Source organism: Canis lupus, chromosome 7 (assembly GCF_011100685.1).
Source record: "Canis lupus familiaris isolate Mischka breed German Shepherd chromosome 7, alternate assembly UU_Cfam_GSD_1.0, whole genome shotgun sequence".
NCBI lineage: Eukaryota > Metazoa > Chordata > Mammalia > Carnivora > Canidae > Canis > Canis lupus.
Window position 1 is genome coordinate 45,222,181 of NC_049228.1, and position 22,848 is coordinate 45,245,028.

General features: G+C 40.3%; 1 protein-coding gene across 1 annotated transcript in view; it reads left to right on the forward strand.

Moving 5' to 3' along the window:
- The window catches only part of EPG5 (ectopic P-granules autophagy protein 5 homolog), a 101,045-nt gene that overhangs the window by 17,327 nt on the left and 60,870 nt on the right, over window positions 1–22,848 (forward strand). Inside the window, exons 6-14 of the mRNA XM_038543374.1 lie at window positions 379–452; window positions 2,405–2,510; window positions 4,455–4,569; window positions 5,228–5,378; window positions 8,582–8,737; window positions 12,119–12,276; window positions 13,323–13,477; window positions 15,546–15,686; window positions 20,510–20,674. Of these exons, the coding sequence (XP_038399302.1) occupies window positions 379–452; window positions 2,405–2,510; window positions 4,455–4,569; window positions 5,228–5,378; window positions 8,582–8,737; window positions 12,119–12,276; window positions 13,323–13,477; window positions 15,546–15,686; window positions 20,510–20,674 (1,221 nt within the window). The remainder of the gene's footprint in view (window positions 1–378; window positions 453–2,404; window positions 2,511–4,454; window positions 4,570–5,227; window positions 5,379–8,581; window positions 8,738–12,118; window positions 12,277–13,322; window positions 13,478–15,545; window positions 15,687–20,509; window positions 20,675–22,848) is intronic.

A 22,848-nucleotide genomic window follows, 5' to 3' on the forward strand; every position in this document is an offset into this window, starting at 1 on the left:
GTGGGTGCTGGGTTCAACTTCTCCACATTACCTTTTTTTAAGTATTTCTGGTGGTGAGAAGTTTGAATCTTTTTAGGTGGGCAGAGGATTTTTTTATTTTGTTTTGTTTTGTCTTTGGATGAAAAGAGCAGTATTGTTCTTCGTCCTATATGGTTACAGTGGTTGAAGCAAACTGTTCAACTAGTGCTGCTCTGTGAGTCCAGCCAAATCAGTACTACCATGTAACCTATGAGCTGTGCTCTCAATCTTATGGATTAGGTCTTACTTCCATCTTTGTTTTTTGTAATAGCTCCCTTTGTCGGAATGCCGGTGAACTAAGATGATGGATACTTGGGTTGTCGGTTTTCTACAGTATGCCTTTTCCTTTTCTGATTTCAGATCAAAGTGTTGAATAACCCATCAGGGGTCTTTCATTTTATGCAGTCCCTTGCCCTGCTAATGTCTCCTGTCAAGTAAGTGTGGAAGAGCTTTATGAAGTAGAAATTGAAATGCTTCTTTCTACGAAAGGATTGGCTTCCTAAATTACCCAGATCCAAATACTGCTAAGGGAAGTGTCAGCATTCCAGAATTTAATATTGTGGATTTTCCTTGGGCTGGATACCCTTTGTCCCCAGATGACCTTATTAACTGCTTATTTATAAAGTTATACTTTTTTTTGGACCCCCCCTTTTTAGTGGGTTTGCCTCTCCTGTCATATATGTCATTATGAAACATGCCGTGGAGAGACAAGAAAGATCCATCTTTTCCTTAGAAGAAGAGATGTAGTAGAGAGGGGAAAAAGTACAGAGATCCGAGTGCCAACACATGAAGCTGCGATTGGCATACTAGCACTGAGGAGACTGAAGGGAGGAGGGTGGAACAGTGAGAGAAGGTTCCCAGTGCCTGAGCTGGGTTGCAAGAATGATGTAGATCTCAGTAGGAGAAGGAGCTGGCAGGGCACTGTTGATGGGGAGAAGAGGCAGAGGCCCAAAGTACAGGTACAGATGGCTGCAGGAGGAGACAGGTAGGAGATCAGCTTGGCTGCAGTGAAGGACTGCATGGGAGATGGTCATATAGTAGAATAACCATAGCGACTTGGATTATAGACGGTTCTGACATTGAGACAGAGGGATCCAGATTTGATATGGTCTGGCTCTGGTAGCAGGTAAGGGCTTTTGAACAAAGGTAAGTATTGTATCAAAGAAGGTTAGGATTGAGTAGAGGCAGGAGAAGATGTGCTTCTGCTTCGTTGACTTACAGTTAGAGACTTCTGGCTCTCCTGGCTCTGGATCCCAGCTCATCATCTAGAGGACATTTAATTGGGGGAGAAGGCACAGTCTATGTGGGGTGACTGGCTCTTGGTCCCGGAAAGCCTGTCTGCCTTAGACCCTGCATTGGGGTCATGATTGGGGGAAAGAGGAGGAGGGGAACCTAAAAGTTATCTTCCCAGAAAAGGATTAAGTAGCAGACTAAATAAGGAACTTAGGGGAAAGGAGTGTTGAGACAGAACTCTGTAGATGTCTGAGCCTGGGGGGCTGTGAGGGCACTGGCACCCTAACAGACTGGAAGGACAGAGAGGAGAGCCGTTTTACGAGGAGGAAAGTCTGAGGTCATTGAGGCATACAAGTGGACACATATGAGTGGCAGGTACCAGTGGACATTTGGAGTTTCAGGATTGGAGCTCTGTGGGTGGAAAGGGCAGCAGTGGACCTACAGAGCTGGAAGTTTTGGGAGAAAGTTCCTGTAATAAGAAGAAATGGATGAATTTTTTAGGGTCAGGCCAGAGGGGAAGGAACAGGGGACCAAAAACCGTGTTGTGGTCCAAGAGAAGAAAGTTCTCTGGCTCCACCTGCTCATTGGGTCTAGCCACCACTTTGTGAAGTCTGGCTGGCAAGACTTCTCTCCAGTTCTCTCTCTCTCTGCCTGGACTCAGGGGGCTTCTCCAACATGTGTTAGATAGGATTTTGATGTAAAAATGTTTTTGCCTTTGGAGGTACTCTTTTGCCCTAAATGAGCTTTTGAGTTTCCTGCAGATTATCCTTTTTAATTTGGTAAGGTTTGGTTCCTCAAAGCTGTGGATGTGGCAGTAAAAGTTTGTAAGCCTGGCTTGACTTGAGGTGCCGCAGAACCTGTATGTATTGAGGTCCCATAGTGTATGGGAGCTGTGCCAGCATAACCACTTCTCTGCAGTTAACTCATCACTACTAATTCAGAATGGTCGAGGTTTGCACACAATTTGTGAGGTCTTAGCCTCTTTGAGTCTTAGCCAGTTCTTATTTCTCATTTATTAATTTAAACCATTTGAAGATTGGGTGGATAGCTGACTCTTCTCTAGGGTGAGTAGATGACCCAGAGTGCCTGCATGTGGGCTCTTAAACATGTGATTGGTAAACATGTGATTGGTATGATTTCCGTTGTCTTTTAGGAATCGAGCAGAGTTCCTGTGCCACATGAAGCCCAGTGAGCAGAAGCCATCCACCTCGGGGCCTGCATCTGGGACATGGACTCTAGTAGATGAGGGAGGAGAAGAGGTAATGCGTCATGTTTGCGTTATTTTAATTAATCATTGTAAAGCTCCTCTTGTGTGCTGCGCATTGTTCTAAGCACTTTTCACATTGTCTTTCACTGACCTCTGCCCACAATCCCATGAGATGCATGTATTGGTCTGAGAAAACAGAGGTGCAGGGGATGAAGGATTTTTCCCAGGTCAGAAGGTCAGTGAATGGTGGAGCTTCTAGTGCCTGTGCTCTGAGCTAGTGTGTGCTGTGTTGTCACCCTTGTGTAGGATGTCTTCCTATTTAGCTGGGAGAATTTGAAACCTAGGAATATTTCCATATGGTGTAAAACTTCTATTAGGATTTTCTTTTATGAAGTCACAGGTCTGGGGCTTGAGGTCCCACCAGCAGGTAATGGGAGCCTGTGGAATAAAGGGCGGGAGCTTCCCAAGGTCTTCCTTTATCTGTTACAAATACTTCTTACCCAGATCTTCTCATTTGCAAGGTAGAAGATGGTTCTTTATTCATGGTAAGAATTGAATGATCAAAATCCAATTTCTCAAGGTAGTGCTTATTGATGTTTCTTTCTGCTGTGCATAGGGAATTTCCTCCAGCTTGTTATCTGCCTTAGTGCTTTCTTAAGCTCCTCATCCTGATGTGATGTGCTGTGCGGGGGCCAGATTTACTAAGACTCTCTTTTAAAAGAAGTTGATGGCTAGCAGCAGACAGTTCACAGAATGACAGCTGTGGCAGCTGTGGGGATCACGTCTGTGTATTTAACTGAATGCTCATTCAGAAACGGGGAGCCCGTTCACAACTCACTTGACTCTTCAGACATCTCTGCTAGAGATTCACCAGTCACCTTGAAGAGAGCTTCCCAGGAGCTGGTGCAAACTGGTCTTTCAAAGATTGTGGTGGGACAAGTGTTTTCCCCCCAAGAATGTTCTTCCCTGAGAGAGAAGTCTTTTCTCTGTGGGATTTCCTACGTTTACTCCCAGAGGCAGATAATGGTTGGGAACTCCCCAGTGGTGCCTGGTTCCTGGCTAGCACACCCTGACTGCTGAGTGAATTCAAGAACTTGTGACATAGACGAGAATGTTGGGAGTGCTGTTAACTCAGGAAAGGCTGTGGGGAGGAAGGCCTCCTGGATTATCCAAATCAGTGGTTGCTAGCTGCCAGCTGTATATTGGAACTGCCTGGGCAACTTAAAAATCTTTCCCAGGCCCATGCCCAGACATAGAGATGTGTGACAGCCTCCCTGGTGATTCTCATGTGCAGCTAGAGTGGAGAGCTACTTACTGCTCTAGGTAGAGTTTCTGAGGCTTGTTTGTTAGCCATTTAGGACCTAAAATAGGGTGGGAGTGAAGGAATGAGTGGCTTGGGAAATTATGAATGAATTACATTAGTCTTGTGTTGAAATTGAGGTGATACATTCTTCAGGATCTCTGGATCTTTTTATAACATTCCCTTTTGAATGTAACATATTTTAGGACAAAAACCAGCTTAATTTCTAAGATGACTTCAGTCTTCTGTATCAAAAAACCCCAAAGGTTTCCCCTATATAATCTCTATGTAATGGCCTGCAAGCCTCCTGCTTTAGCAAATTGACAACAGAGCTTCAGTTATCTATAGTAAATGCAAATAACTTTGCCATAAGGCAGTTGAGTATTACAGTAGGCCTTGATTTGGGGGCAAGAGACTTGTAGCTAAAATAATTTGGAGTCAGTATATGGTTCTTTAATTGATGTCAAAGCAATTTCAGCCACAGAAGAATGCATATGACCCAGATGCACATAAAATTGTGCTTGTAATTTGGGGGTTTTACAGCCCATTTATGAATCTGATAGGAAGAGGAAAACTCCATGAAGACATATGTACCATGTACCACTTGTATCTGTGATAATTTAGCTCTTGTAACTCTAGACTGTGGTGCATTCTGGTGAAATCAGCTGACACGGTTTTGCATTTTTTTCCCCTTAGGATGAAGACCCTGAGACCAGTTGGCTTCTCCTTAATGAAGATGACTTGGTTATCCTTTTATCACAGTTTCCGTTCCATGAACTCTTTCAGCATCTTCTTGGGTTTAAAGCAAAAGGTAGACTGATTTCTTTTATCATGTGTTAAATAGGATAGTGGCAAGCTCAGCACAGGAACTCAGCGTCTAGCCTTCCATCTCGGGCAGGTTCCTGATTCAGGTTCCCCCATGCCTGGCCATACCATGCAAACATGGTTGCATCAGATGTCAGTGAGATTCCCTTCTTTTCTCTTGTCCTTATATTTTCCCACCTAGTGCTGAAATGCAGAAAGGTCAGCTAGCTTGCACATTGTTCAGCTTTTTTTTTTTTTTTTTTTTAAAGATTTTGTTTATTTCAGAGAGGGAGAGAGAGTGCACATGCGCACGAGCAGGGGGAAGGGCAAAAGGAGAGGGGGAGGGACAAGCAGACTCTGTGAAGCAGGGAGCTCAACTTGGGGCTTGATCCCGGGACTCCGAGATCATGACCTGAGCCGAAGGCAGATACTTAACTGTTTGAGCCACCCAGGCACCTCTACTTTGCCCAGCTTTAATATATTGTTTTCATTTTGCATTTTGTCTCAGGTTTTCCATTTCATATTGGCAGAGGAGCCAGAGCAATGGAGATTGTTAAATTTTCTCTGCCACAGCTTTGTTACCTCATTGGGGTATTTGTACCCATGTCCTTCGGTGTGTTTTCATAGTAATTATGATTTCTTCCTTTTCTCTGATTAACTTCTAGGTGATTATTCACCTGAAACAACAAGACCTCAAGAGATGATGAAAATTTTTGCCTTTGCTAACTCACTAGTGGAGCTTCTGGCTGTGGGGTTAGAAACCTTTAATAGAGCACGCTACAGGCAGTTTGTGAAGCGAATTGGTTATATGATCAGGTAATACTACTGTTGGTACATCTGTTTGTATCTGCCTTCCCCTGGGTCAGACACTTACACTGTGAAATTGGGATGATGGACATTTCAGTGTATGCTTCAGGTCTGATTTATCATAAAAGTAAGAATTTTTTTTCACCATCTGACAGATAGGAATTCCATAAATGCTTCCAGTCAGAATATGTGGTTTATTACATCAAATTTAACTAATTTGCTAGGTAATTATCCTTGGAGTCAAGGTCCTCAAAGCAGTTGCTGGGTTGAACTTGGCCAGAGAAACTCAACTCAGTAAAGGAAAATGAAGCCTCTTTGAAGCTTTTTTCCTTTTCCTGTGCTCCCTGTTTTCTTCTGCCTTCTCGTTTTGCCTGGGAATTGTCACTTAGCTGTGGAAGATTGGCAGTAGCTCTTTTGTGTCATTGTTTCCCTCTTGCCGCTCTTATTTATTCCTATTCTGATTTTCTGGTAAATACCATTTAAAGAAAGTTGCAAAGACTTCCGTCAGTGGCCACTGTATTTGAACTGGGGAAAGCATCACCATTTATTTGATTGAAAAATGGATTTATGCTTTTATTTCCAAGTATGAATAAATTTGGAGAACATGTACTGCTTTTCATTGAAGAACTGATTTTATATCCCCTTTTCTGCATCATTAAATTTTCTGTCTTTCCCGTCATTCCCTACAGCATATCAGTATGCTGTTATTTCTTCTAATCTCCTTTCTCTCCAAAAAAACCCTCTAAAACTTCTCCTCTTCTCCAGTTATGTTTCTAAAACAAAATGGATTCTAATTAGTTTATTTTTCGATGTGTATCCATGTACTTTGTAAAGCCAGGTAAATGATTATAAGATGCCCTGCAAGGCTGGGGGGTGACTTTCAATATCTTAAGAAAGCATTCAGTAGAGGATAATGAAAACAAGATGATGGAAGGAAGGATGGCTGATGACTTGAAGAGTAATTTCTTAAGAGCTAAAAGCCCATATACTTCTTATCAGAAGTCAGACATTTATTTTCTGATACTGCTCGGTAAATAAGGTAAAATCTGTCCTTGGGTTTGTAGATGTGATACAGGATCAATTGTTCACTAAATGCCAGGTGTGTACCTCCTCGTTTTATTCTCCCAATAACTCTGTAGGAAAGACATTGTTATTTATTGCTTTAAGGTCACCATTCACTCTTTATAATATTTGTGTAAATATTTACAGCTGATGATTATAATATAGAATGACTATTCTTTCTTTGTTTTCCATCTGCTTTCTTTTCTTTGTATCTATCACAGATTCTTCTTCTTCTTCTTTTTTTTTTTTTTTTTAATTTTATTTATTCATGAGAGACAGAGAGAGAGAGAAGCAGAGGCAGAGACACAGGCAGAGGGAGAAGTAGGCTCCATGCAGGGAGCCTGACGCGGGACTCAATCCTGGGTCTCCAGGATCCCACCCAGGGCCGAAGGTGGAGCTAAACCACTGAGCCACCCAGGCTGCCCACAGATTCTTCTCATACCTTCCAGTTGTAGAACAGTTTTCTACAAGGTCTCTTTCTTCAGGTCATCTATCAGTTCTAGTTTTTTCCCTCCATTCTTGTGTGAACTCTCCACAGTCAGGCTACTCCCCAGCCAGTTCTTAAGAATGAAAGTTGCTAATGATCACTGTTCTACTGATCCAGCAGCCAGTTCTGAGTCTTCCTCCTCCTTTACATCTCTCCCACAGTTTACATAGCTTTCTCAGAGTTGCCCACTTTCCTCTTAAAACATTTTGTTTGCTTGATTTCTAGGATCCCACATTCTCTTGGTTCCTCCTCCATTTCCCTGATGGCTCATTTTCTGCCTCCTTGGTGATATTCATCCTCACTCCCAAACATCTTGAGGTCAGAGCACCTCAGGGCTCAGTTCCTGGACCTCTTCTCTCCATCTAAACTTGCTCTTGGGACCTCATCCATTCTCATGTCTTTAAATATCATCTAAATACTGTTATGATTCTCAGAATTCTATTTCCAGCCCAGGCTTCTCTCTTAAGCTTGTAAGTCCAGCTGCCAACTCAGCACCTCCACTTGCATGACTCACAAACATCGTAGTATTAATACACCCAACAGACCTCCCTCGCTTCACCTCCCAAACCACTCCTCCATGGCCTTCCCAATTTTAGTAGGTGGCAACTTTATTCTTCTGGTTGCTCGGGCCAGAATACTTGTTGTCACCCTGACTTTTTTACACCCCACATCCAGTGTAACAGCCAATTTTGTCATTTCTACCTTCAAAATACCATCTGTCATCAAATCCGAGATGCCACCAATTCTGAAGATGCATTTTGTGTGCCTCTAAGAAAGAAAACTACCAAAATAAGACATGTTATCAGTTTAATATACATTCCAGTTGCAGGGGTTAGTGTGTGAAAGGTGTGCATCCTTTTGAACTAATTAAACATGCCATTTCCAGAATCCAGCTGCTTCTCCTCGCCTTCACTGCTACTACCCTAGTTCACGCTCAGGTATTTCTCCCTGATTATAATTATAATAGCCTTCCGACTTATCTTCCTGCTGTTGCCCTGGCTCTCCCCTCAGCTTATTCTCACAACAGCCAGTGTTGCCTGTAAAGATAAGACAGCAGCCCATGTCATCCCCTGGCTCCCAGTCTTATTCAGAGTGAAAGTGTTCACTGCCCTGGTTGTCATGGTCTAGTTTCCTGTCACTTTCCTGATTTCCTCTCTAGCCAGTCTCCATCTCACTTAGCTTGCTTTCAGGTGCTGGCTGCCTTGCCATTCGTCCAACCTCCTGAACACGCCTTCGAGCCTTCACACTACTTGTTTCTTCTACCTGGACACTCTTCCCTTAGAGATCCCCGTGACCTCTTCCAGTCTTTGCTTCCATGCCCCTCTTCAGTGAGGCCTTTTCTGCTCCCAGCCAGCTCCTTTACTCTGGCCAGCTCCAGAGAAACCTTAGGCCCCTCCCCTACTTATTTTCCTCATCGTCACTTATAACCACGTGACAGACTATATTTTTCACTTTATTTTGTTTATTGACTGTTTGCTCTCCACTAAATGTAAGCTGCATGAGGGTAGGGTTTGTCCCCCCCACTGAATTCTCTGTAGAGCCTAGAAGATAGTAGGTGTTCAATAAATATGTATTGAATAAATGAGTGCTTCAAATATAATATAAAGGTGCCAGGGTTGAGCGTATTAACGAAAAATGCCGTATTGCCTTTCCTCCTGCTCAGGATGACCCTGGGTTATGTGAGCGATCATTGGGCACAGTTTGTGAGCTACAACCGAGGTCTGGGTCTGGCCCAGCAGCCCTATTCTCTGGAGAAACTACAGGTTGAATTTGATGAGCTGTTTTTGAGAGCTGTCCTACATGTGCTGAAAGCCAAAAGGTAAGATGTATGATGAAAATTGTTGAGAAGTGGCTCCTTGGCTAGTGAGAAAGATTGGTGTGAAAGTCACTGACTGCAGTAGATCTCTTACAATAATATCTAAGTGTTATTTCATCTATTTCTTATCTTGGGCAAATTCATGGTCTTTAGTTTCCTTCTTGTGGTGACTGAAATGCTCTCTTTTTAAGGTTTCTTTCAATCTTAAAATAACCTCATTCTGATAGCTTAGTTTTGCCACCCTGCACTTTTGGGGCCCCCTTGAACAAGGGATGAATTCTGCTGCATGCTCACCTCAGTACCTGAATGAGGCAGGGTAGGTGCTCAGTGCACAGTATAAATGGTTTGCCCATTTTATTGTTCAAGTTGTCTTACCCTAAGGGTTTCAAGATATAGGCTTCTTGTGAGTCCTGGTCCCCGTCTTGGTTGTGTAAATGCTGTCTTCTGATCATTTGTCTTTGTTGCTGCTTATAGCCTCAGTTATACTGGAGGCAGAGGCAGGGGCCCAGTGGTGCCTCCTGTACTGTCTTCACTGAGCTTCTGGTTGCATGTAGGGCAAGTTCTGCCAAGCTTTGTGCCCTCTGCTAGCAGAGGTTTGCTGGCCTCCAGCTCCACTCACAAGCTGCCAGCTCTTCCCCACCTTTGCCTTCCTCTGAGTTGTTTGCTCCCTCTTGCCATGGGTCTCTTAGTTCCAGCCCTTTATTTGTTGTGCGCTGTGTAGTGGCTTTAAATCTTGCCTGCTGTTTACTGTCAACTTGGGCCAGTCACCTCATATTTTTCTTCTCATTATCTTCATTTATAAAATAGGGATGAGGCACCTGGGTGGCTCAGTGGTTGAGGGTCTGCCTTTAGCTCAGGTCCTGGGATCAAGTCACGCATTGGGCTCCATGCAGAGAGCCTGCTTCTCCCTCTGCCTATGTCTGTGCCTCTCTCTCTATGTCTTTCATGAATAAATAAATCTTAAAAAAAATAAAATGGGGTTGATGGGAATGATTTTGCCCATTCCATTGATCTCATGAGTATGTTAGTAGGATGAATGCAGTAATATATATGCAAGTACTTTCTAAACCATGAAGGGCTTTTTAGATTAAGTGGTGGTGGTTCTTTTGTGGTTTCAGAGGAAGAATAGAATAACTGCTTGCTTTGAGAAATAGCAGAACTCCTTAACTAAATCTTAAACACTTTAGGTACTCAGAAGGCATGGGTCTAAAATAAATAGAACTTGGGCTTAGAAATTTATCTTTAGACTTTTTGTTACACATTCTGTGTTGTCCATAAATTTGGCAGTCTAATGAGGTACACCGGATCTTGTGCAGACCCCTGCCAGAGAGTCAGGAGTGGTTGGCCGGCTCTGGTCTCCTTTTACATGTCCTTGTGGCTGCTCAGCGGAGATGGAAAGCTCTCACTGTGGTTACCAGCTCTTAGAGTTTGAGCTGTGGACACTCCCGTAGTATCATACACGTCATTCACAAAGATGATAATCATCTTACACTTTAAAATATTGAGACTGTTATTCTTAGTGTGATTTATTTCAGGAAAGAAATTTTATCAGAATCAGATACTCAAAGCCATGAAATTTAAATTTATTTGGCACTCCAGTAGAAATTTCTGACAGTGGTTATCCCCCAGCCTAAAGCAAAACAAAACCAAAAGATGGCAAAAACTTAAGGCAGACTTATTGCATATCTGCCATACAGAGAATTTGGTAGCCTGAAATACACAGTCCTGTGACATTACTTTTAAGGCCTCTGCATTTTCCCCTCATTGTTTTGGGATAAATTATACAACAGTGTCAGATCCTATGGGAGGTGTTAGGATAATTAATAAGACAGAAGCTTGGCCCACCTGAACTTACAGTTTCTTCAACCCTTGCTCAGGAGTCTTGCTTTTGCTTTTCAGGCCACCAGCAGCCTCATGGCCTATAGATGTGGGTCAGGCATGTGCTGTTCATTCCTTTTTCTTTTTCTCTTAAAAAGCTTTGTTTATTATCAGTCAATTTGTAGCTTTGCCCAAAATATAGCAATAGTTTTGAGTGCCTCCTTGTTTTTTTAAAGTTTTTTTTTTTTTTTAAGGTTTTATTTATTTGAGAGTGAAAGAGAGAGAGAGAACGTGAGCAGAGGGAGGGACAGAGGAAGAGGGAGAAGCAGACTCCCGATGAGTAGGGAGCCTGATGTGGAACTCCATCCCAAGACCCCAGGATCATGACCTAAGTGGAAGGCAGACACTTAACTGACTGAGCCACCCAGGCACTCCAAGATTTTTTTGAGATAAAATTCATGTAACAAAATTTTAATGAACATTTACTGAGTGTTGATTGTTTTCAAGATATTGGTTTAGGTAGTGGATAATTAAAATACGAGACTTTATACATTGTGGTTTATTCAAAGATGAACAAAACCTGTTTTCTTGCTCTCAAATTGTTGTGGTGTATGTGTGTATGTAAATTACAGCAGCTTGAGGCATTTCTCACTGTGTGATTTAAGGAGCACATGAGTCTGAGTCAACCAGGGTAACTAGAACATGCAAATCTTGGGCCCCAGCTGTGACCTACAAAATAAGGATCTCTGTAGGCAGGCCTTGGAGTCTGCATTTTCCACAAAGTCTCCTTGTGATTTTTCTGCCTACTCCAGTGTGAGAACCACCAGTCGAGGTTATGATATTGCCAAAGTCAGGCATGGATGGAATTCTGGAATAGTGCTGAGGAGGAAATCAGGAGGGCTTCACAAATGGGGGGATGGCAGCTTGGAGGTATGAGGTTCCTGCCAGGCTTGTCCAGGCTCAGTCTAATACTCTGAACTCAGCGAGGGCTCTGGTTAGAAACGTGGGTCTGAGCTATATAGTGGAAGCGTTTGAACTTGGGGCTGAGGAGTTTGAATTTCATTTGAGGATGAGTAGGGATTCCCTGGAAGGTTTTGATTCTCCTCCCACTCATTGCACTTGTGTCATTGTGCACACATAACGTGCACATATGCTCAGACACATATATATCCATATCTAAGCATCTCTCTTATCTCCCAGGTCTTAAAAGTCTTTGGTTCAAAACACAGCTCTGTCTCTCACTACCCTTTCTGTGCCTTAGTATCTTTATGTGTAAGTTGGGGATAGTCTCAATAATAAAACTTGCCTTGGTTTTAGCGAGGGGGGAGTGAGATGGTTTCTCTGGCAGGGTGATTAGAACAGTACCTGGCACAGACTAAGTGCTTTGTGAGTATTGTTACTGTTACCCATTCTTGAGGTGTTGATGGCTGAAGCTGGTTAGAAAAATTGCTGTTAGAAAAATTGTGATTTAAGAACCTTTTTCCCTACCAAAGCAGGTCTGCTTGCTTTCTCAGTGTGGTGAAGTTGACTGATATATGAAATTATTCCTACTCTTAAAACATGCAGACTTGGCATTTGGCTGTTTATGTCAGAGATGCCCTTTGGAACGCTGTCCGTCCAGATGCTCTGGAAGCTCTTCTACCTCATGCACCAGGTGGAGAGTGGGAATCTGGAGAAGCTCTGCATCACTCTCCTGCCTGCTGAGTGCAAGAAGCAGCTCCAAGGTACAGCCTGGTCAAAACGTGTAGCACAGATCTTTTCCTACCCTGTGGGCCTTTGCTTTCATGGCTTTATTATTTTTATTTTTGGAAGGACTAAGAGAATACTCCACATATTCATATGTAATAATTTTAAAATTCAAAAGACTGCTTTATTGTTTTGACATATTAGAATGATAATTCCTGTTTTCATTATTCATGAAATGCTCTGGGTAGTAACTTGTTATGATCCCAATTCAGGGTCAGGAAATGAAAATTGGGTTGTAAATGCCTCCATGGAGTTATTTTGAAAGTATAGGATATTTGATGGACTACCTTTGATTTCTCAGATGTAAACACATGGAAAGAAGTATAGGTTTATTGTCTTCCTGCTCTGACAGTTCCATCAGGGGAATGTTTTTTAAACAGACTTTTTTTTTTCTAATGTTTTTTCTATAACTGCCTTTGTGACATTTAGTTTTCCGTCACTGTCACAAAGCCGTTTGTCAGTAGTGCCCTCTAGTGACAAAATGTAATATTGCTTACACCTCATCCTACTTTGTACATTTAGCAGTATTGCAGTCATGGTCATAATTAATTTCTTGCCCCAAATTTTCATTTATAAGAAAATATCTTTTGCTTGAAATGAATGCTGTGTTTGTGCTGAATGTTTCGCTTGTCCTAGCAGTTTTCATTAGTCAGGTCATCATTCATTTGGCTGACAGTTACCACGTTGTTTCAGGTGTGCCTTTGAAGGTGCTTTTCCTGGTGACAAAACCCTTTACCAGTCACTCGTGTCACTTAATCTTCAACAACATTTTAAGGCAGATGAAGAAACTGAGAATTGAGGGTGCTAAGTGTCACATCTGAGGTTACATTATATACTAAAGTTGGAATTTCATCTGGTCCCTTTCTTTTTCCCTGAAGCCTGTAGAAATCCGTTCTGGAACAAAGAATCTTAAATATTTCTAAATATCTTTTAATTTTATATCTTCTTTCTCTCTAGAAGAATGATTAAAAGTGATATATATTCATTGTTTCCCTATTATAATTTTCTTGCCCTACACTTGCAGACCCAGAACATTTTGTGAATTTCGAGAAGTGTCTTTCTTCCATGAATAGCTCAGAAGAAATATGCCTTCTGACTACATTTGCTCAGATGGCTCAGGCCAGAAGAACCAATGTGGATGAAGACTTCATAAAAATTATTGTTCTGGAGATATATGAGGTTAGAATAATAAGTTTTAGAAATCAGCTAAAAAATGTTTTCTTTTGGATTATTCGTGCATTGATTCTTTTCGGATTGCTTTAAAAAAAGTGACTAACTTTTGTATTGTCTGCACTTTGGGAGGAGATGGAGAATCAAAGGAATTCAGTTTGCTATAAGGAGTATTGAAAATATGAATCATACTCATTTCATTTCCCTCTACTATCTCTTGACATTTGCTGCATGAGTTTTGGTGAGGAGTAGACAGTCTGGCACAGCCTGACACTTGGAGTTTTAACACTGTCTGTTGTCCTTCCACCCCACAACACTGCCAATAACATGGAAGCCTGGCTTTTAAGCCAGTTTATTTATTTATTTTAAAAAATATTTTATTTATTTAGAGTGCAAGTGTGGGGGTTGGGAAGAAGGAGAGAATCCGAAGCAGATTCCCCAATGAGCATGGAGCCCAATTCAGGGCTCAATCCCACAACACTAAGACCATGGTCTAAGCCAAAACCAAGAATCTGACACCTAACTGATTGGGCCACCCCGGTACTCTTTCCAAGCCAGTTTAAATGAGATGGTGGAAAGAAGACTGACACTACAGCTAGAAGACTTGCATTTTTTTTCTTTGCTAGTAATTGCCCATCTCACAGCTGAAAAGACACCCCACCATTCTGGGCTTAGCTCCCTCAGCTATAAAATGATAGGCTGGGATCAGATCTTTGCCTTCACCTTCTCACTGAGCCATCTGTAACAGAGAAAGAGAGTAGATTCTGGACCCCTGCATGTCTAGAGACATAATCCAAAGTGCTTATCAGGATTTTTATTTGAGTTTTGTATATTTAAAAAGATGCATATTTTCCATGTAGGCTGTCATTTATCTGTTTGTCTTCATTAAAAAATATTTCTTTCAAACTATTCAAGTAAACTGAAATAAAATTACATTTGAGGAAGATTCCCTGAATTTATTACCTTCTCCCTAATACTGTGGTTTGAGAATGATAGAACTGGATGATATAAAGTTCTTTTCCAGGGTCAAATACTAGGCTATTCCTATACTTTTATTTTGTACTCACAGTTAAGGCCTAAATGGATATGGAATTCTAGACTTCCTTTATGCTATGAGATTATTGCAGGGGGTGGGAGGCAGGGCTATTTTCACACAGTGAGTGGTATTCTCAAGGTCTCTTGTGAAAGTAACATTTGTGCTTTTGAATGTTTTGAGAGTTTTGGCCAATACAGTAAAAATTGCATCGTGTATTACATTCAGATTCTGTTTGTGTGCGTGCATATGTGCATATAGTGTGAAATAGAAGCAATACTTAACCTTACGGAGATGCACCTTCACCTTTTTTGATTGTTATTTTTCTCTTCTATTCCCTTGTATTTTTTTTTTTTTTAATGTTCTCCATTGACATCAGTGGATTGTAACTTGTCCTTTGGAATACATTATTTAAGAGTAGCTGGTACACGTTGATATTTTAGAAGAGCTTGTCTTTGGAGATCTTAAATAAGATAAGATTTAAGGAGAGAATAGATATTTCTTTGAAATGCATTCTGACTTTCCTCATTTTAGCAATTTTTTCAATTTGAAAAAGTTTTTACACCAAGGTTTCTATAGTGAAAGGACAATTTTATTTTATTTTTTTAAAGATTTTATTTATTTATTCATGAGAAACAGAGAGAGGCAGAGACATAGAGAGGGAGAAGCAGGCTTTATGCAGGGAGCCCGATGGGGTACTTGATCTCGGGACCCCTGGATCACACCCTGAGCTAAAGGCAGACGCTCAACCACTGAGCCACCCAGGCATCCCAAAAGGACTATTTTATAGCCACAGAAAGACTTTGGGATATACTTCCTGTACTTGCACTTGAAGTCATTGTTACATAGTTGCTTCCTGTCTCCTCAGGGTAGACAGCCCTCTGAAGGTCTGACATCTTTTGAACATGGTGTGATGTGAGGCTCCTTGTGAGATTCTTTATTTGAAAAGAAAAGAATCCTTGAAAACATCCTAAGTGAATTATGGAACTTTGTTTTGACTGATAATTGACTGAAAGTGCCATCTCCACCTCCTCCCACTTTTAGGTATCTTATGTCACCCTGTCTACCAGAGAGACTTTTTCAAAGGTTGGTCGGGAGCTCTTAGGCGCCATCACAGCTGTTCACCCTGAGATAATTTCTATCCTTTTGGATCGAGTTCAAGAAACCATTGACCAGGTGGGAATGGTAAGGGCACTGTTTTGTTTGTTTGCTTTGCTTTTTTTTTTTGTTCTCTTAAATCCTACACCAATGGAGCAATGAGAAAAATAGGTTGTTGGACATGACTGAGGCACAGGTGCAAGCAGGGTGAAGAGAGAACATACTGTGTCCCGGGCTCTGCCATTTGTCACACCTGTGAACAGAAAGCTGGGATTGCTTCTCTTTAATCTCCTCCAAGTGACTTTCCCACCTGCCTCAATGACAGGTTTTCCTTTTAATTGAAGTCTTCAGTTAACAATAGTTGACATTTCAAAGTTTGTTTGGCTCTCATAGTTTTTATATTTTATACTCAGAAGAAAACAACCCCAATTAAGAAGGTAGGCCCTATTTACATCAGCCAAAAGCAAAATTAAAAGTGGTAATTTAAATTGAACAGGACACATAGAGTGGATTTCTGTCATTTGTTACAATCCCTTCTGTAATCTTCATCGATGTTAAAAATAGCTGTATTGTGATATAATTCACATGGCGTACAATTAATCTATTTAAAGCATGTAAGTCAATGGTTTTTAGTATATTCATAGAGTTGTGTCATCATCACCACTCTCAGTTTTAGAACACTTTCATCACCTCGGAAAGAAACCATACATCCTTTTGCTGTCACATTTTGTCTTTCCATCCCCTCCAGCCCTAAGCCACCACTAATCTACCTTCTGCCTCTAGAGATTTGACTCTTCTTGACATTTTGTATAAATGGAGTCAGACAGTATGTGGTCTGTGGCTGACTTCTTTTACTTAGCGTAATGTTTTTCAGGTTCATTCATGGTGTAGACTGAGTCAGCACTTCATGCCTTTTAATGGCCAAATAATATTCCATTATGTGGATGTACCGCTTTAAAATACATATGCTTAATGAAGATTTTCTTCTTCATCTCTAAGAATGCTGTAATGTGTGAATTTTTCTAATGGCAGGTAGTCATGCATCATAACTTGAAAAGGAACAATTAAAGTTCTTTTCTGCATGGTACTTGCAAAGGGCCCTTCCTCTTGTAGTCACTGCATTACTCCTATAGGATAGAGGACTGATAACTCTCATTGCTTCATCACATTCATAAGTGGGCAAATTCCAGTGAAAGATTCGTTAATGAAACATAGATTTTTCGAAATGAAGAATAAATGATATGCTTTTCTTGGAGGAGTACATGGTACTTTATTTTATGTTAAGAAATTGAATTGTGGCAAATTATGCACAACATAAAAATGCCATTTTAACCCTTTTTAAGTTCAGTGACATGAATACATTCACACTGTTTTGCTGCTTACCATCACCATCACCATCACCATCATCCATCAACACAACTCTTTTCATCTTTTTTTTTTTTTTGTGGCATCTTTTTTTTTTAATATTTATTTATTTGAGAGAGGGATAGCAAGAGAGAGAGAGCACAAGCAGGAGGAAAAGGGCAAAGCAGGTTCCCCACTGAGCAGGGAGCCTAACATGGGGCTTGATCCCAGGACCCCAGGATCATGACCTGAGCCAAAGGCAGAAGCTTAACCAACTGAGCCACCCTGGCATCCCTCAACTCTTTTTATCTTGCAAAACTGAAACTCGGTACCATTGAAACAGTAAGTCCCCATTCCCTCCATCCTCCACCGTCCAGCCCTGGCAACCAACATTCTGCTTTCTCTCTCTGTGAGTTTGACTATTCTAGGTACCTCATATAAGTGAAACTATACAATATTTATCCTTCTGTGATTAGCTTATTTCGTTTAACATATTCTTGTCATGTTTATGCATGTCATAGCATGTGTCAGAATTTCCTTTTTAAGCTAGAATAATATTTTGTTTTATCTGGTCATCTGTTGATGGGCACTCAGATTGCTTCTACCTTTTGGCTACTGTGAGTAATGCAGCTCTGAACATAAGTATACAGCTCTCTGAGACCATGCTTTCTATTCTTTTGGGTATATACCCAGAAGTAGAATTACTGGAAATAGGATAATTCTATTTTTCATTTTTTGAGGCATCAGCATACTGTTTTCCATAGTGGCAGTAGTCCTTTTTAAGAAAAGCATTGTATCCCACTGTAATATGATTATATTGAGATTGAAAAACCTTTTATATGCAATATACAGAAGCATGGTTTTGGTTGCTCAGTTTTGAGCAATTATCCAATAGAATGAGTCCCGAAGAAATATATGTAGGGGTCACAGGATTCTTTCCATTTGACTGAGCTCATCATCATTTTCTCCTAAGTGTTTTTCTGGCTTTGGCTACACTTATATTTTAACTTTGGTCGAGTAGTAAACTGCCCAGAGATACTTCATTGTAAAACTTGGGACCACAAGGTTTTAGAGCACATCTTCTAAAAGGTGCTTCCATTCTCTTTAAAACTGTGTTCTGTGAACTTGCTGACATCTTTGGAGGAACTTGTTCAAATGCTCTAGGCCTTTTTTTTTTTTTTTTTTTTTTTTTGCTCTAGGCCTTTAGATGAATAGGATAGCTTTGAATATTTTTGTTGTCACCCTGGGATAATCAGGAATCAGACATAGCCCCAGAGCCTGGGAATGATCTGTGGGCTCTATAATCTTCTAGTTTTCAAATGTTGAACCATTATTATTCCCTGGAATAAAAGCCACTTGATCATGGTGTAATATTCTTGATATATGTTGATAGATTCAATTTGATATTATTTTTTGTTGGGTATACATGTATATTTATGAGGGGTATTGATTTATAATTGTTATAATTGTTATGTCTTTGTTAGATTTTGATTTTAGGGTTATGTCAGCCTCATCATGTGAGTTGGGAAGAATTCCCTCTTCTTCTATTTTTTAAGAGTTTTGTAAGATTGCTATTAATTCTAACTTGAGTGTTTGACGGAGTTTACCAGTGAAATCATCTGGCCCTAGAGTTTTCTTCATAGGCCCTTTTGATAACAATTTGCATTTTTTAAACAAATACAGTACTGTTCAGATTTTTATTTTTCCTTAGTTTTGCTAAGTTATATTTTTAAAGGTATTTCCCCATTTCATCTAACTAGTTGAATCTGTTGACATAGAGTTTTTGGTAATATTTCCTTGTTAACCTTTTAATGTCCCTAGGGTCTTTTGTGATAGCCACACTTTGATTCTTGGTGGACAGATCCATGCTATCCCATTATTTTATCTAGCTAGGATAAGTGTTTTTCTGGATAGATCTCATTGCTTTACTCATTGTTCTAGAACCATTATTTTACCCTTTCTTTCATATTTTCACAGGGTATAGTAGGATTTTTCCATCTTCAAAATTTCTATTTTACCATTTTATTCAGAATATTTAAGACCTTTATTAATAAGTTCTCATGAAAATTTAAGTATGTGAGTGCACACACACAGAGGAAAGGAAAAGTTTCTTTAAAATTTATCCTTTTTACTGTTCTTTCTCATTTTGTTTTGCTTCTCACTGGGAGCAGTGCAGGAACCTGAAAGATACCAGAATGTATGTTCTGGATCTGTGTTGTCCAATATAGTAGCCGCTAAGTACATATAACTATTGAGTCCTTGAAAGATGGCTAGTCCAAATTGAGATGTACTGTAAGTATAAACTACTCACTGGGTTCCAAGACTTCTATGAACAAAAAGTATGTAACATGTCTCAATAGGTCTGTGTAACAATTACATGTTGATGTATTGGATTAAATAAAATATGTTACTAAAATCAATTTTATGTGTTTCATTTAACTTTTTAAAAAATGTGGGTATTAGAAAAATTAATATTACATATGTGGCTTGTATTATATTTCCACTGGATAGCACTGTCTTAGACATTATAAAATAAATTGCTCTTCTGATCAGTCTCCCTTAAAGCAAACTATTGAGTGAACCCAGATTTATCTTAATTTGTACACATGGATATGATATTCAGAAAGTGATGCTATAGACTTTTTGTAAACATGATTGAAAAAACTTTTTATTATAGAATCTTTCAAATCTATATAAAAGAATAAGGTAAATGATCCCTGTGTGCCCATCATCCAGTTTCAGCAGTTACCAACTCTTGTTTGATCTTGTTTCATCTTTACCTCCATCCACTCCTTGTCCCTCTTCCCCAGATTGCTCGGAGGCTAACAGAAATATCTTTTTAAATGCCATAGAAGAAATAATAGTTTTTTTTTAATAGTTGACATGCGATATTATATTCGTTTCAGGTGTACAACATAGTGATTCAACAATTGCATACATTATGAAATAATCACCAGGATAAGTGTAGTCACCATCCGTCACTCTACAGAGTTATTACAATATCATTGACCGTTATCCCTGTGCTAATACTTCTCATCCCTGTGACTTATTTATTTTATAACTGGAAGCCTGTACCTTTTTCACCCATTCCCTTATGCCTCTCCCCTCTGGCAACTACCAGTTTGTTCTCTGTATTTGAGTCTATTTCTGTTTTTTGTTTGTTTAAGTAACTATTTAAAGTGCTAAGTCTCTCCATAAAATGAATGACTGTCTCCTCATTTATCCTGGCTTTAAATTTGGGTCTTGGTATGGTGGTTTTCTTAAATGGAGGTATATCAATTTGTATATAACAAGAGGTTATTGACCTTTACAAAGGGTAGCAAAATGTGCTTTTGGTGTATCATTAGTTATTTTATTTGGCTGGCTGTGATGTCCATTTCAGTAGTCTAACAGTATTTATTTCATTTGGTTGTCCATGATGTCCATTTCATTTGTCTAACAATCAAACAAAACCCCACTTCCTCTTGGAAATATTTTTTACAAGCAGTTTAATAATATAATACTGTAGTAATAGAGGATTGTTCTTAAGTTTCGATCTTAATTGTCCTCATTTTCTTTTAAATAAGGTTTCTTTATACTTGTTTAAAGAACTGCCTTTGTATCTCTGGCGACCATCTGCCCCTGAGATAGCCGTCATTCGGGATTGGTTACTGAATTATAACCTGACAATGGTGAAGAATAAATTGGCCTGCGTTATTCTAGAAGGACTAAATTGGGGATTTGGTGACCAGGTATGTGTTAAAACCATTCTCTACAGACTGGAGGGTTCTACACGCATCAGTTTTAAAGAAATGTTTTCTCAGAACATAAACATTTCTAAGTATCATTTGCAAGGTCTGCAAATTCTGTTAGCTGTGTCAGAGTTTAGGGTCTTTTCTTTAATTCTGTTTTGCAGAGGGACCATCCTTTAAAAGAAGATAAATTGTTCCACAGTGAAAATTCTTGTTTTCCCATAGACTGCTGGCATCTGTTGTGTTATCTCTAGCTATTTACTGAAGTCCCTTTTACTTGCCTCTCCTATCTCTGGTCCCTTTTCCTCCTGCATTTTCTCTTAGATGTCATTGCCAGATTTGTCTCCTAAAACATCATGCGTTGGTTAGGAGCCTGAGCTATAAGCTAGCCTGAATACCCAGGTTCTGTTCCCAGCTCTGCCGTCTTCTGGCTATATGATCCCAAATGCATCCTGAACTCTCAGGGCCTTAGTTGGTCATCCCTCAGTGTGATACTCACATGCTTACCTTGTAGGGTTTTGCAAGGGTTCAGCAAGTTAGGACATGCAGAACATTTAGGACAGTTCTTGGTGCACAGTAAGTACTCAGCAGTGGTAGTTTTTGTTCATAATAGTTTATTAATAGTCTTATTAGTAATAGCTTATTATTATTAAGAGTTTGCTATCTATCATGTATCTCCAAAGATAGCATGTCAATGATTTTGACTGCTAAACTTACCTTCCCCTTTACCCTAGGCCTTATTAATTAGCTCTTAGATCAAAATGTTTCAATATTGGGCAGCCCTGGTGGCGCAACGGTTTAGCGCTGCCTGCAGCCCAGGGCGTGATCCTGGAGACCCTGGATCGAGTCCCACATTGGGCTCTCTGTATGATGCCTGCTTCTCTCTCTGCCTCTCTCTCTGTCTATGAATAAATAAATAAAATCTTAAAAAATGTTTCAATATTATAAAGGGAAAATTGGAGAGAACTCAGCCCTCTCTCTCTGCCAGATTGTGTTCTGAACAAATCATTTAGTCCTCATAACCATCTTATGTGGTTTGCATGAACTTGACCCCTGTTTGTACAGATGAGAAAACGAGCCAGGGAGCTTTTCTCCCAAAGTGTCCCTGACCACCTGGGCCTGCCCCTGGGTCCATCTGGGGCTTCTCCCAATCCAGTGCTGGTGGGTGAGAGCTATAGTGGGCTGTTTTTCATCTTTGTGTTTTCTGACTTATGAATAGAACCTCTCAGTCCTCTCTGTCCCAGCAGGCTGTGTGAAGACCTCCCTACAAGAGTCTCTATGAACCTTCGTTAGTTAGGAAAATCACTTTCTGTTAAAGGATTAAGAAATGTATTTCTTGGGGCTCCTGGTGGCTCAGTGGGTGAAGTGTCTGCCTTTGGCTCAGGTCATGATTCCAGGGTCCTGGGATCAAGCCCCAGAGCCCCATGTCAAGTTCTCTGTCCAATGCGGAGCTTGCTTCTCCCTCTCCCCGCTGCTCATGCTCTCAGATAAGTCAGTCAGTCAATCAATCAATCCACCCATCTATCTTTTTTTTTTTTTTAAGATTTTATTTATTTATTCATGAGAGACATAGAGAAAGAGAGAGGAACATACACAGGCAGAAGGAGAAGCAGGCTCCACGCAGGGAGCCCGATGTGGGACTCGATCCCAGGTCTCCAGGATCAGGCCCGGGGCTGAAGGCGGCGCTAAACCACTGAGCCACCAGGGCTGCCCCCCATCTATCTATTTTAAAAAAATGTATTTCTTCAGGTTGCAAAGGAAGATTGGATGGGAAATTCAATAGGCAACTTCAGGCTCCTGAAGGAATATTTTATCTGTGTTGAGTATCTTTTTTTAAAAAGAAATATTTTATTTAGTTAGAGGAGAGAGCGTGTACTTGCATGTGTGTGAGAGATGGAGGGTGAGAGGGGGAGAGAGAGAGAGTGTGTGTCTCAGGCAGAAATCCTGAGATCATGACCTGAGCCAAGATGACTTGAGTTCAAACCTATTTAAGTGCAATGTAATGATTCTTTAAGATTTCAGTGTTTTTTTCCTATTGTTCGTGGATGTAATTTTTCGAAAGCTTAGGTTCTACATCCAAGGTCTGTCCTTTTTTACTACCCTTCCTAGTCTTCTTGTTCAAGGGTATGTTAAAAAAAAAAATCAAGATGGCACGTTTGTGATTATTTTTTTCT